This window comes from Teleopsis dalmanni, chromosome 1 (genome assembly GCF_002237135.1).
Source record: "Teleopsis dalmanni isolate 2A chromosome 1, ASM223713v2, whole genome shotgun sequence".
Classification (NCBI taxonomy): domain Eukaryota; kingdom Metazoa; phylum Arthropoda; class Insecta; order Diptera; family Diopsidae; genus Teleopsis; species Teleopsis dalmanni.
Window position 1 is genome coordinate 142,456,216 of NC_051846.1, and position 15,658 is coordinate 142,471,873.

Sequence of the window (15,658 nt, forward strand, 5' to 3'; positions counted from 1 at the left end):
GTTGCAAAGACAAGCAGTGTTCTGGATTAAAATATTTTGGATTAAAATGTTTAGACTAATAATAATAAAATATATTTTTGAATCATGATTTTTTCTCAGCAACTACTCCACAGACAAAGGATTTGATTTAAAATAATATTAAATATTAATAAATATTAAAAAATTTAAATTACAACTACACTATATACAAGAAGTTCAGCACAACGAAGATAAAAATATGATATCAACATTTTTTAGAGACTAACCTGGGAATATTTTTATTTTTCTTTCTATTTTTCTAATATTTTAAAAGTATTATCGATTATTTATTAAAATAAATTTATTTCATATTAAGAGTAATGTTTATTACTATTACTATTACTTTATGGTAACCTTATGAAATATATTATAATTCCATTATTATTAATTTTTTAAGAACATTGCTATAACTGAGAAGATAAGTGATGTGTTTTAATTATGGGTTTTTTATGTTGTAATTTAAAACTCCTTAAAATTTTTACATTGTAATAAAAATATTTAAAATATTTTTTATATAATGTTAGAAATTATTTATTTTTATATGTGTATTATTTCTGTCATATATGAGATTTTTTATGTATTGCAATGAAGTAGGGGAAATTATGCTGGTGGTGGTAGAATAATTACATATTTACCCCAGGCAAAGATTACAATAAGAATATGTTAATCGAGTTTTTATTATAAACTTACCTATTATTATATAAAAGTCTGTGAAATAATTATATAGAACACATTATTTATTTTCATATTTTTAACTGCAATTTTTATTTGTTAACAATTTAATATAAAACTATATAAATAAATAATAAGGCCCGTCAACGAACTCACTCTCAACAACACTGTTTATTCTGTAATAAACATAGTTTTAATTTATAGTTTTGTGGTTTTATTATAATGCTTGAATATAATATTATTATCTCATAACATTATTTTAGATATAACACTTCAACACGTTTTCAACTTAATCGTTTTTAAATTGAAAACTTTTTCCATCATTTTATACACTTTTCTAGCTGTTCACTACATTTAGCTTATATTGTCATATCCAGTATTCGTTGCTTGCTTGTTACGTTTGTCCTACTTTCCGTTTGTATTGTATTGTACACAATTTTGACACTTTGACTCATTTGCACTCCCAAGTAATTAACTAAACTTATAAACTTGCTGATTATGTTCAATATTTTATTTTAATATAATAATTATAGCGCAAAAAATTTGTTTTTAAAATACTAACGCCACACGACGAATTTTTCAACACACGAATCAACTACGAACTACAGACAAAATTTAGCTAAAGTGTGAGTGCAACAGAAATATTTGACAAATACCGGCGCAACAAAAGGCGCCATCTTTAGAAAACGAAAAGACTATAGCAACACATGGTTGATTATTTAAATTTTAAGAAGATAAAATAAGCTATAAAAATTATATACAAGTATTACATTCTGTTTAATTTGAATTAAAAATTATGCGTCCAATAAATAATCGTTTTAGAAAATAATATAAAAAAATATAACACATTTTTGTTATTACATATAACATATATGTATTTTTAATATATGTATTGTAATTATTATATTCATAAACCGTCCTAAGTTCTTGATAATTTTATAAATCAAGATAAATAAAATAATACATTTATCATATTTTAATTATATTATTAATAATCCAAATTATGATATATTTAAATTGAAAATAAAAATAATATATGGTAAGTACAATATAATGTTTTACGATATTGATTGAATTTAAAAATAATATATAATTTGTACGACGCAATATCTTACGATATATATATATTTTCATTATGCGATACGAAAACGCCAAAAATCGAATATTAAACAAAATAAAAAGATTAAAGCAATAGTCGATATTAAAGTACTAATCTCGTTATTTAATCTCAGATATCCCATACAAAAGTCAATCTTCTTTTGGTCAAGATTAATTTTTAATCTCGTTAGAAATGGTGATTATTTTTCTGTGCTACTTTGCAAATGTTTTAATACCGTACACTTTTTACGATGTTAGAAGATTTGGAAATAAAATGTCAAAATCTATTTAAAACAAATATTGAAAGTTCCGAAGTTGCTGAAATTTTAATTAAATTTGTTTAATAATAGTCTTATACATAATTATAATTTAAATTTAATAAATTTTTGTTGAAGAACAATTTATTAAATTTATATTATGTAAACGGTGTAGATTAAAAATGTAGAGTTACTTAATCTCGTCCATATATTCTCACAGTATAAACATTTGCTAATATATATAATATAAAGCATTTGCTATGTAAAATAGGTTCACAGTATTATAATTGCACTTATTTTCTAATTTTAAGTACGATAGAAATGTAATTTAAAAATATCATATATCCGAATTCAACAACACTATGGACCAAATTACACCGAATGAATTCGTCGGTTACAATTTTTCTATTACTTTGTTCTTTATATTTAGTAACAGGCATTTTGTGCAAAAAACTAAGTGATGTAAAATTTGTTATATTGTTTAAAATTCACAAACTATAATTACAAAACACAAATGAACTCATATATTTATTATTGTTATACGTACAATTATTTAAGATATATGTACAATTTAAATATTATAAAACAACAAAAATATGTTGCTATCGGTTTGCGCGTATGTTGCATATACGTGCTTCGTTTTAATTCTGATATTCTCATGAACAATTTATAAGTCAAAATATGTTAAAGAATTTTTTTATATAGTTTTATCTTAATTTCTATTGTTAAATTTATGTTAGTACATGTACAATATATTGCCTTTCTAGTATGTTAAGCTAAATTCGCTCCGTCACAAAATCCGCGATAAATGCCCACAATTGAAATTCACATAATTTCGATATTTCAATGTCACCAAATGTTCGAATTTCGAATAAATAAAAACTTGAAAATAAAATAAAAACTTGTTTTTGCGCAAGGAGCATGTGAAATTTATATTAAATATTCACATTGACAAGTATAGAATGCGCTTTTGTCTATATTTCATAAAGAAAAACAATGCTTGAATGTAAAAAACTTTGTGTCAATTTACTAACTTCATTATTTCCATTGACAAGGCTTTCATGTTTTCTTGCATGTTAAAATATTACGATCAATTCTAAAAACAGTTATTATTTTATCGGTGTAATTGCTACTTAGAACAAATTCAAAAGTTGTAAGTGAACGCGTGTCGATCCTCTCTTGGTTTCATGGCTTATATATAGGTAAAATTTTATTTCTTTCACCTTTTCTATAAAAATCACAAACACGCATACCGGACAGGTTAATGTGATGAAACCCTTTGAAAATTACCATATGTAAAACAAAATATTTGGAAAATTTGATATGCAATTAAATTAAATTAAAAAAGTTCAAAAAAAAAGAAAAAAAATATTAATTTAAATAAGTATGTCTTCAAAACAAATATTTTAAAAAATCTTGGCGTATTCACTGAACGTCCACTATAACATGAATAAATTGCAAACGAAAATGAATTTTCCACATTTGAGAATAATAGATATCCATTTAAATTTTTTGTATATATTTTTATTAGTTTCTTACGAAGAATTGTACAAAAATGTTATTAAATTAAACCGTTATTAGCCGAAATGTTCAATTAATGATTCAACAATATTGAACATGGTCAGCCTAAAAGAGTTAACATAACCTTTTCGCGTACATTGTAAAACTATAAATACACCAGTGTCCGTAGAATAACTTTATAAAATAAATCATAAAATAATATTTAAATATATATTAGTTATATAGAGTATTAAACTTCAGTGCTGCACGGGACTTAATTATCTAATATCATTTGTTGCCTGCTACATTGTTAATACACATTTCATTACAGTATGACAACGTTACGACCTTTTACTTGTGACGACTTATTCAAATTCAATAATGTGTATGATATGAATTTAATACATATGAGTTTAATTTATTATATTTTTATATTTATTTTCAGTAATTTTGATTCGCTAACAGAAACTTATGGCCTTTCATTTTACACACAATACTTAGCAAGGTGGCCAGAATATTTTCAAGTTGCTGAATCGCCTAGCGGGCAGATTATGGGTTATAGTGAGTAAATTGGAATATATTATATGTGTTGTAAATGGGTTATCTATGTTTAATTTGTTCTTACATTTAAGTTATGGGCAAAGTGGAGGGTCATATGGAAAGTTGGCATGGTCATGTAACTGCTTTAACTGTGTCGCCAGATTACCGCCGTTTGGGTTTGGCTGGCTCGTTAATGAATTTTCTGGAAGATGTTTCTGAGAAGTATTTCACTTTCATTTTAATTTTATCATGTTTCTTAATTTTTATTTAATTGACAGAAAACGTGCATATTTTGTAGACTTATTTGTTCGTAAAAGTAATCAAGTAGCAATTAACATGTATAAAAACTTGGGCTATATAATTTATAGAACTATATTGGAGTATTATTCTGGTGAACAAGATGAGGATGCTTATGGTTAGTTAATAACATATACTTCTTTATCAATCTAATGTGCTTATTTATATTGCAGATATGAGAAAAGCATTATCACGCGATGTTGAAAAAAAATCCATTATACCGCATACGCAACCAGTACGACCTGAAGACTTGGAAATGAACTAATATTTGATTTATTTCACATGTGTTGCATGTATTTGTGAATTGTGCTAACATATAAGTCTAGATTTTCTATTGGTCTAAATTTACTTATTTTTTTTCTATGTTTTATACGCCCATATTTATATTTTGTTATTCATTTTTAATTGGAACAATAAAAACCATACTCTTGTTGGCACAACATATAGATATTCTATAAACTGCTAAATCTCTTTCAAGTCATTATAGTACTTTTAGTTTCCTACTAGTTTCTAAATCTAATAATAATCCTTTCAAAGCAAAAAGGTAAATAACATATAGATATACGATTTATAATTATTTACATTTTTGTATGCTAATTTATTTATTTCTTTTTTTCAGACTTCAAAACGAATGATCACTTAAAATTATTACTTCGAAATATGCAATATCGAAAAGAGAGAGAAGAAACATTAAATATGGTTTAGGATGTATTTCATTTAAATAATTGTTCATTGTTTTACTTTAAAATTGGAGAATAATTTCTAACGCTGTAGAATTCGTAGTATGAATTATTATAAGTCCATATTCATCATTTATTACTTTGTTTAATTATTGTGATGAGAGGTAAATTTATTTGAGGGATTTTCATTGCATAGACCTTGAGTTTAATAATTGTTATTCTTATTAAACAGGCAAGAACAAAAAAGATTTCACCAAATAAGCGCTTGCTTGTCGTCCATATATTTCACTAAAATGTAACTAAAGCAGAACTAATTTTAATGAGTTTTTGTGCAGCCATAATGGATCATTTATAATTTCTACCTAGATTTTATAAAATCGTTAAATCATACCTCTGTTGTAGGCTCGTAGTCTTAAAATTACGTAGTTTAAATTTTATAATATTATATATACTATTTTTCATACTCAAATTATATTTATTCAGTTTTTATATAAATTGACTTTGTAATCTTTTAAATATTGTAAATTGGTCTAACTACCAAATAAAATTCTGCGTTACTCAATCACCAGAGCAGATCTACTCGTTTCCAGAAGGACCAGTCATTATATTTTAGAAAATATGTCCTCTATCATGAAGTTTGTGTTTCTGTAAAGCGATTACAATTTCAAAAGTAACTTGAGATTGTAGATTTTATATTAATTTTGCGAAATAGGTTTTTTTCCTTATAATACAATAGTTCTTAAAATTAGAATAAAACACACAAAAAAACACCAGTATATATTTTTAATGTACCGGTTCCAAGAACGTCCGGGTCTACGTCTCGGAGCCACTCGTCGACGACCAAGTGCCATTCAGCAACCCCCGAATGACAGGTCCCAGCGTCTTACTACAACAGCAACAACTGTACGTTCTGGGAAAAGAGCAGCGTCACACGCATATATAAAGAAATTGATCAGACTACTAGCCAAAAATATCTCAATTTTGGTATTACTAAAATTATGTGGATAATTAAGGTGAGATCCGAGCTTTGCCTAAATGGTAATAATTTTGGTCAACTTGAAACTGGCACGTGTTCTTTCTGTAATACTGGAAAAGTCGAAGATTTAGGACATTTCTTGGGTAGGTGTGCTGTCTTAAAAGAGCACAGAAAGCAATATTTTGAGATAACAGTTATTAGCGAAGCAAATATCGTAAATATTTATAATTTTGCGGATAACTACAAATGGGTCATTTTTATGTCCAAATACGCAGTTCGAACATCGTCGAGAGACTGCATACTTTCAAACATTTAAGACGTTTGATCCAAATTTTTTAATCCAAGCCTGCCTACTCTACTACTACTTGAAGTCTTTAAATCTCTATTATAATTATGTTATTATAGTAGGTTTTGTTCTAATTTCAGGATTGAATATTAGTTATTTATTGTAGAAGAAATAATACTAATTATGTAATCTATCTGGTGATCCCGATTCTCCTCTGTAGTGTATAAATTTCAAATTGAATATATATGTTACCAAAATACAGCATACTTTTATTAAATTTTTAATTTCAACTTATAAGACGATATTCAGGTTTTTGTTCATATTATTTCTTGTTAAAAATTTCCTAATATCAGACTGGGATAGAAGCTCTCAGCCTAGAATTTGACTCTAAGGACGTGTGCGAGTTAGGCTAAGATGTGTTCTAAATGAGGGAAATTGTAAGTTGTGCCGATAATGTAGTGATGTCTCAAAACGTGTTGATAAATGGCTAAATGTGTGCAGTGCATAAAATCTCCCATTTGGTTTATCATCAACTAATCCTAACTCGCACACGTCCTATATAACATTTCCTTCCAGACAGAGACTACTTTTATTCACCTTTGACATACTTATCTTGTTGAGATGATAATGCAGATTAAATTGTAAGGTAACCTTTCAGATTTTTTCTACCGAAAGGACGAACCACCCATTTAGTTTGGGAACTATAATATTTAATTGATATGATCATTATATCTTTATTACGATGAGAATAATCTAGTATTTAGTTTTTCTTGAATTAAAATTTGATCTAAAAACTTTTCTTACAAATATTAGAAACGTTTTATAATGAATTTTGTTTTGTTTAGGATATAAGTAATTAGTTCCAAATTACAAATTAGTCTATCATATACATGATAGAACAGTGTCATTGTAATAAAAAGGTATTTTAAATTAAAACAGCAAAATTTACAGTTAATTGAAAGTCGGCACTGCATTATTAGAAGAATTAACTATTGGATTAAATATAGTAGGTCTATACGGTTTGAATAACTGCTTTATTATGACAACGTTACGATCTTTAAAATGTGATGATCTTTTTAAAATTAATAATGTGTAAGAAATAAATTTGATAAATATCCATCTCACTCAACAAATTCTTTTTAGCAATTTTGATCCGTTGACAGAAACTTACAGTCTTCCATTGTACACACACTATTTAGCAATGTGGCCAGAGTATTTACTAGTCATCGAATCACCCAATGGACAAATTATTGGTTATAGTATGTATTCAAAATTATGAAGAATTATTTTAAATATTAATTGTGAACGAAAAAGTTTTGATAAATTGACACTTTTAATTAGTTTTAGCCAAAGCGGAGGGATTTATGGACAACTGGCATGGCCATGTAACTGCGTTGACCGTTTCTGCAGATTATCGACGCTTAGGATTGGCTGCAACATTAATGAACTTGGTGGAAATTGTTTTTGAGAAGTATTTTCATTTAAAAATGTTTTTATCTTATGTTCCTAATATTTAAATTTAACAGAAAACGTGCATATTTTGTGGATTTATTCGTCCGCAAAAGTAATGAAGTGGCAATTAAGATGTATAAAAACTTGGGATATATAATTTATAGAACCATATTAGAGTATTATTGCAATGAGAAGGAAGATGCTTATGGTTAATAAAATTTGTTTAAATATATATATTAATTCATAAATATATAAATAAATAAATTTACTTTGCAGAAATGAGAAAAGCTTTATCACGTGATGTTGAAAAAAAATCGATTGTTCCATGTAATCAAACAGTTCGACCTGAAGATTTGGACACTAACTAAATTTTATTTATAATGCAAATGTACATATATATTTTTGTTAATTATTATATACATAATAATTTTATTAAAGCAAAATAACACAAAAAATGATGAACTTTGCTAAATACCTCATATCCATAATAAATATAGCATTCTTTTAAAATAAAATTAATGACACCAGCAAATAGAATATCCGAAAAGAAAAACACTTAAGAGTATATTGAATTGCAATATTTATTAAAATTAATTATTACATTTTGGCTGTAATAAAATCGGTTTGTTTATTTAGATTCCGACCCCTCTACATGCCAAGACTTGAAGGAGTAATATCACTGACCCCATTTTCGCTTCAGTCATATCTTAATACTTTGACTTATATATAAGTTGTTCAGTTTTTACAGCTGCAAGTGTTCCACACTCAAGTTCTCCAGTCAGAAATATCAACATTTTTAACGATCCGTTCGAGATTTTTTCAAAATAATTTTTTTATGGCTTCAGAGGAGCAGTTGAATTTACACTTTGGAATCATTGATGACAAAATGTGGTTGATTACTCATTAAAAAGAGGCATGCGTATCGTTAGAAACATTGATTTGGTAGGAAGTTTGACTCAGAAAAGAGAAATAAAACACAATAACTTTTAATAACTTAATAAATTAATGGTTAAACTAATTAGTCCAATGGATTTTATAAAATATTATTTATCTTACATTAGCTGAAATTTTAAATAATATAAACGCTTAAATTTAGATACTTACAAATTAACTTTCATTTGACATCCAACCATTATAAAGTAGATTTTTCCTGCAATATAAATTATTTATCACATCCAGATTGTGTCTCCATTAAATTCTAACAATATTTCTATTAGTATTTTAAATAAGTTATTTTTGAAATATATATATAGCAACATTAATTAATTTACTCCTTTTTAAGGTTTTTAGTTATATAATTGTAATTGATACAACTTAATTAATGAATATCCTTCCCGCTACTCTGATCCTTTACACCATTCCAGTTGTTCTTATGGCAGAAAATGAAACCATGCGCATAATCGTAGTAAAGACGATGTTCTTGGCGGTACGATGCTGCTAGGAAAAAACTATATAAATAAAAAAAATATTGAAATTAAACTAATATTTAACAAAAGTCTAGAAAAATATTACTCGCATATTTTTCTAGTCTTTTGTCAAGTACGGCTTTGGGTCAGTTGGTTAAAGTGCGCTGACTATGAGCTTCAAATTTGGCAGGACACGACTTCGATTTCTAGTACTTGCAGTCTCAAAAAATTATTTACGAATAATTAAATACAAGAATTATTTCCAAAACCACGGATGCTGGGTATTTGGCAATACTCGGAACAGCTGTATGGTCAGTCAAGAATTCAATTAATTAAAATAGTATAAAATGAATTTTTGTTGTTGTAGTTCACTACTGTTCGAAAAACTTCTTTACCAATATTCCTATTAAAAAAGTATATAAGGGTAGGCGATTTTCGAGTCAGTACAATCACGTATTATACGTGACATATAGTTAAGCAATGATAACATTAAGCTAGGTAGGCTGTGTAAAAAATTGAATTCTCTATAAACATTTTTTACGGTGGTCAGCAGAGATTTCGTTCACACTGACGTGGGAACCAAAACAAGTGACTATGGCTTACAATTGGAATTGGTGAAGAGGAGTTTCTTCAGAAGTTGAAGGAGGCCAAAACCGAAAATCGGTTGTGAATAATTTCTTTTTTTTAGTTTGAATTATCAGTAACTAATGTTTTATTATTAAAAATTATTTTTATATTTGATAAAATACAATCTCTAAATCTAACGAAGATAGATTAGTTTAATATTCATTTTGACTCATAGTTAAATCAAATTTAGACACATTTACCAATCCAATATTTATAAATGATTCCTGTATTTCTCCATAATCAACTGTTTAAAGTACGTTTTACTAGGATCATCAGATAAATTATTACTGCTAGTAACGTTCGAAAAATAACAATTAATAATAATAAGTATTATCATAAATGTAATTTAAATTTACTTATAATACATGTGTTTTTTTTTTAATTTTATTAAGTTAGCAGTATTTTTAAAGAACAATTTTAATTACTTTTGAATTTATTGTAAATCATAAGTAATTAACAATAAGAATCCTACTTATAATAGTAATATTCATCATTTATAATTGTAATTATAAACATTACAAGTTTTAATTTTTATTATTTGTGTTAATAATTATAAAAAAAAAACGAAAAGAAAAAAAAGTAATATATATATATATATATATTTCAAAAATGATTGTTTTTACTGGTTTTTGGTTCTTAAATAAAGACTATAAATTATTCGTAATTTCGTTCTGCTTTCATGCATTTGTTGTTGTTTATATTTTGTTGTTGTTGTATTTACAATGCTTTGAATGTTTTTTTAAGCTGCTGATAAACTGAATTGATTCCAAATTGGTTATAACGTTGCATACTTCATCAGCATTTCGACAATTTATTTAATCGTTTCATAAATAACTTATTAAAAAATTTATGTTACACCTTGAAGGTATATAATCCAAGCACAAAATACAATACAATAATTAAGTGAATGTTTAGGTAAACTAAGCAAATCATAATAGTTTGGAGTTATCATGATTATCTTTAATCATTTACTTTAGCTTTGAATTATTTTGTAACTATGTTTTGCCTACTCATAAATAGGATTATGCAATATCTTAAAGGTAAGTGAACAAAAAAAAAAAAACCAAGCAAAATAAAACAAATCTATACATAGCCGTAAATGTTAATGAACTTTAGTTACTATATATAACTATAAACCTAACTAATTATTTCTTTAATTTCCATTACGTGCGTACATATTGTAACCCTGCTGTTGAGCTTGCATTTGGCCTTGTCCATAGTTCTGATTGGATGGAAATTGCGGCATATTGGGCATCGCTTGATTATTGCCCCATTGCTGATAACCTGAGTACCCAGCAGTATTATAGTTACCCATAGCATTTCCATTATAGTTTCCCATATATGAGTTTGGTTGTTGCTGGTTCATCATATTATTATAACCACTGAAACCTTGTTGATAGTATTGCTGCATATTGTTTTGTCCCATTTGCGAATTCATTTGTTGATTCAATTGTTGTTGGTTCATTTGCGGATTCATTTGCGGATTCATTTGCTGTTGGTGCATATCCTGTGAAGATATCTGTTGTTGTTGTTGCTGTTGTTGTTGAAGTTGCTTTTGTTGGAGCTGGTGCTGTTGAACAAGTGTACTTGAGGAACTTGTGCCTGATTTCAGTTCATTGCCTTTTGTATTAGTATTTGGATTTTGCGTTTTTGATTTGCTTTGTTGTAATGAACCCATTAGATTTGCAATCAAATTATGAGTATCGCTCAGAGATATATTTAAGCCGGCCGGATTAAATGTTAGGGCGTTTGGTGACGATGATACTGGTACGATTGGTTCATTATCTGGTTTTTTAATTTTATCATCATTGGATGATCGTTTATCATCTTCTTTTGTTCGATTAACATTATTAGAGACAGCTTTAAATACGTCTTCAAAATTGTAATCATCATCATCGTCTTCATCATCAAGACTAAATTTATTTGGATTTATAACATTATTATTACGACGTCTATCGTTTGAATTATCATCTTCGAAAAATTTTCGAGTATCACTGCTAGTCGAAGCAGAAGGTGAATTACGAAAAGCGTTTGTATTTACATTCTTAGTGGGTGCCGTTGCATTTAAGCTAGATTTTTTCATTTCAGCGTTCTTAGATGTAGATGGTTCATCTCCCAAATCACCTAAATCAACATATTTTCGTAATTTTTCAACACGAACGGGATCAGCATTTTCCAGCTTTTTAAGATGGGCTATTAGATGATGTTGCTCTTCAACAGATAAATGTTTGAAGTTTTGCAATAACGTTTGTAAATCGGAATCAGTTAGGGATTCGAGCATACTACTATTAGCATCAACTTTTGAGTCTTTCTCTGAAGTATCATTCGATATTTCATCTTCAACCTGATCAACCAAAGCACTAACTTCTTTTTCAAGAAATTCATCTACGAGTCCAGCAAGTACAGGAATTTCTGGTTTATGTATCATTATTCCCAACTCCGGCAATATATTCTTTATGCGTAAAGGTTGGCCATCAAGTTCATACCTGGCTTTCGATAATTTCACCATAAGAAGAAATATGAAAATTAACTTATCCATATCTTCTGTAGAAACATCATCCCGACCTTGTAGAACTAAAGCAGCTGCTAACTTTGTAGCAACAATTTGACGATCAAATGGCAACTCCTTAAGAGTTGGTTTTTTATTCGAACTTTTACGTTTTGCATTTCCGCTAACAATAGAGTCTGCAGTACTTTCAGCTACTTTGTCAGCATCTTTACCTATGAATAAAATACATGTTATTACGTATGAAGTCAGTTTTATATATTGTGTTATTTACAAAAAACTATTTGTGTCTGAAATGCGTTCAATTTATTTTTTTTATTTCCCTTTCATTTATGATTCACAGAACTTTAATATTCACACACGAAAACAATAAATCGAATACGTTGGACTTAATGACTTCCACGCTATGCGATAAAAGCACTCAAAACGTGATAAGTGACATTAGTAGTTACTTGTTATTGTAATCATTGTGTAGTTTCAGCTTGAAAGGCTCCCAAAAGACTGGTGGGACTTTAAGCTGAGCTACAACAACAAATGTCGTTAGTCGAAGAAATCTTGCAATAAATAATTAGTTGAAAATAAAACTTATTTAAAGTAATTTAAGATTTATAAATAATTTTATTTTATTGTAATAACAATTGTTATATGTTTCTCATAATTGTTGTTGTCGACAACAAACATCTGTAGTATTTACGAATATTAATACTTTTTTATATTCTTAGTAATGAATTGATTAGGCGTATACGCGTGACGATACCGCTTTTTAATATTAATTGTACAATATAATATACCTACTGTGAGGAGGATTTCAAAACGAGTTCTTTACAAATTTCACAAAGAACTGTAAAGGAAATTTGACCGTAAACAATCCTTCTGTTAAAACATGTCCACAAATTAAATATTTAATTTTAACTTTGAGATTTCAAAGTCGGTAATTAAGAGGAAAACTTATTTACTTATATGTAGATCAACCGAACCACTTTATGCAATTTTGGAACACTAACTTCACCGACTTAATTTTGATATAATAATAAAATATAATTTGTTTAATCACATCACTTCCGGTTTAAACTATGAATACTCAATATAAATTTTTATATTATAATTAAGTAAAATTGGAAAATACTCACGTAAAATTGTCCTTGCTAAATACTTTTTCTTACCTTTTGTGTTTACTTGATGAATAATGGCAGCGATATTTTTTATAGCTTTTTTTACTGCACGAATCTTTTGGTGATCTTCAATCACATCGGCAATAAGTAGCCCTTTCAGTTTTTCCTTGATAGTTTCAAAGAATACGCAATGATCATCATTCATCAAAAGGTCATCAGCAGAATTGGCTTTAACCTTTTCCAAAGCAAGAGCTTTGCCTAACAAATCAACAACTTTTGGACCTAAACTTCCCAAATGATCTTCAAGAGCGGTCAGTAAACGTAACACAGCAACCACAGTTAATGTACCAACATCCTCTTCAGGCTCTTTTTCCTCCTTTGAGGCAGACGTTTTTGAAGTTGGACTTAAGCTTGCTTCACTTGTTAGTTTAGAATATTGGTGTGAGTCCATTACACGGTATGATGTTGTTGCATGCGGTGGATAATGATGAGAACTGGAAAAACGAGAGTGCGAGTAACTTGATGTAGTGTAATAATCCCCCTCATTATTAGGGTAAGCTCTAGAGGTATGTTTTCTACTAAAGTAACGATCGTTCTCAATTGGACTAAGCGAGTCCCTAGATTTTTTTCGATATTCGCGTCGTGGACTAGGCGACAAAGATATTGTATGGCGAGATTTTGAACGTGAATTGGATCGAATAGGTGAATCTTCATCATCACTTATATCAATAACATCTGCTATACGTTCCGGATATTTCGTTTCGCTTTTATGAGCTTTGCTTGAGGGTAGGGCTCCATTATTAGAAACATGTACTTTGTATTTTTTCTTTAATAAATCAACCTTTTCTTCGCTATCCTCTGGTATACCTAATTGAATTTTAATATCTTTTTTCAACCTTTCTACATCGTCTTGAAAAAGCTCCTTGGCACGTTGTGTCCAAAATACTAACCATTCAGAGTTATAATCATATGTATTTGGATCAACATTTTTTTTTGCCTGCAATTCACTACGTCGACGATTCCAAAATTTATTCCATTCTTCTTCATAGCATGGATGTTTGTCAGGATTTTTATCGTACTCATCTTGCTTAGCTTTCAATTGTTTAAACTTCATTCCATAAATACACAAAAATTTTTCAAGTTTATAACGCTCCTGCGCAATATGTGATGCTTGCAAAGATAATTCTCTCGGTGTTGGTAACATTTTTTCCGAACTTTTTTTACGTTCCTCTTCAAATGGTGGGGAACGTCGTACTCTTGGTAAAACTCGATAAGCTGGTGTCTGTTCATGCTTTTTTGATTTTTTCGGAGTCTCAGCAGTATCTGAATCGCTTGATATTTCATCCAAATCTTGTTTACTTGAACTTTGCAATGGTCGGTCGACCGATGTTCGCTTTTGTGCCTTCAGTGTGATTTGAATGGTTTTTTCCATTTTTTTATTAGGACCATTACTATCAGCTAATGTACGATCAATTATATTCAAAAAATTGGGTCCCATACGGTCATCAAAATGATGTTTAGCATTAACGTCTTTAATAATTTTACTTTTCATTCGACGAAAATCATCAACATGATACACTGAAAGACTTGATCTCCCATGACAATCCTCTATTGCTTCTGCCAAGTTTTGCACAATTATTATCATAATATTATGCGAATTTGGTTTATATTTAACTGAATTACTCTCTCGAATAGCTGTGGGAAAGTGTTTTTCTAAATATTTAACACGGTGATTAAAAGAAGTCCAATGCTGCATCACACTGCGAGGATCAGCACGCTTATCGCATAATAAGCATATATAGCCTGGCTCGCGGTCTTCTTCATACAGCTCCACCGTATATTCCAAACCTATTAGTGCATTTCCTTTATATTGGTCAATTGCCGGTTGAATCTCAGGTATACGGTTTACCTCATCCTCAAACCCTGGAGGCACTGGTTCACCAGCAATAATATTCATTTTTTACACCACTTGCTTCTTCTCTTATTTTATTTTTTCACTAACACTAATACCACCACGCGTAAAACAAAGTAAAGAAATCTGCTTTATGCCCAATATACGTTTTCGGCAAACTCTTAAGTTTAAATAGTTGAAAATATTAAGAAGAAAATTATGTTATACTTTTATGTTATAGTTATCCCCAGAACTTTTAGATACAGAATAATTTTACGCCAGTTTAATGTGATAACAAAATGGCAAGCACTCACTCTACTGCAGCAAATCAGAAAGTTAA

The 15,658-nt window shown here is 28.6% G+C and overlaps 3 protein-coding genes across 6 annotated transcripts; 2 read left to right on the plus strand and 1 right to left on the minus strand.

Moving 5' to 3' along the window:
* Positions 1 to 3,055: 3,055 nt before the first annotated feature.
* Positions 3,056 to 5,624, plus strand: LOC119669116 (N-alpha-acetyltransferase 20-like). 4 transcript variants are annotated; one of them, XM_038078900.1, is made up of 7 exons: positions 3,056 to 3,247; positions 3,877 to 3,930; positions 3,991 to 4,106; positions 4,178 to 4,307; positions 4,364 to 4,500; positions 4,556 to 4,926; positions 5,002 to 5,198. In XM_038078900.1, the coding sequence occupies exons 2-6, from the start codon at positions 3,878 to 3,880 to the stop codon at positions 4,645 to 4,647; spliced, it is 528 nt and encodes a 175-aa protein (XP_037934828.1). In that variant the 5' UTR covers positions 3,056 to 3,247; position 3,877; the 3' UTR covers positions 4,648 to 4,926; positions 5,002 to 5,198. The 4 variants fall into 4 exon arrangements, with proteins under 4 accessions (XP_037934828.1, XP_037934829.1, XP_037934827.1 ...); XM_038078901.1 differs by lacking the exon at positions 3,056 to 3,247 and adding an exon at positions 3,566 to 3,665; XM_038078899.1 differs by lacking the exon at positions 3,056 to 3,247 and adding an exon at positions 3,570 to 3,727 and having other exon boundaries at positions 3,784 to 3,930.
* A 1,529-nt stretch (positions 5,625 to 7,153) lies between these two features.
* Positions 7,154 to 8,187, plus strand: LOC119669117 (N-alpha-acetyltransferase 20-like). Its single transcript, XM_038078902.1, has 5 exons — positions 7,154 to 7,416; positions 7,468 to 7,583; positions 7,666 to 7,795; positions 7,851 to 7,984; positions 8,053 to 8,187. Exons 1-5 carry the CDS (start codon positions 7,364 to 7,366, stop codon positions 8,142 to 8,144), a joined length of 525 nt encoding a protein of 174 aa, XP_037934830.1. The 5' UTR covers positions 7,154 to 7,363; the 3' UTR covers positions 8,145 to 8,187.
* A 2,208-nt stretch (positions 8,188 to 10,395) lies between these two features.
* Positions 10,396 to 15,658, minus strand: LOC119669118 (uncharacterized protein CG7065). The gene is made up of 2 exons (XM_038078903.1): positions 13,479 to 15,658; positions 10,396 to 12,530 (listed from the first exon to the last, which is right to left on the minus strand). The coding sequence occupies exons 1-2, from the start codon at positions 15,382 to 15,384 to the stop codon at positions 10,963 to 10,965; spliced, it is 3,474 nt and encodes a 1,157-aa protein (XP_037934831.1). The 5' UTR covers positions 15,385 to 15,658; the 3' UTR covers positions 10,396 to 10,962.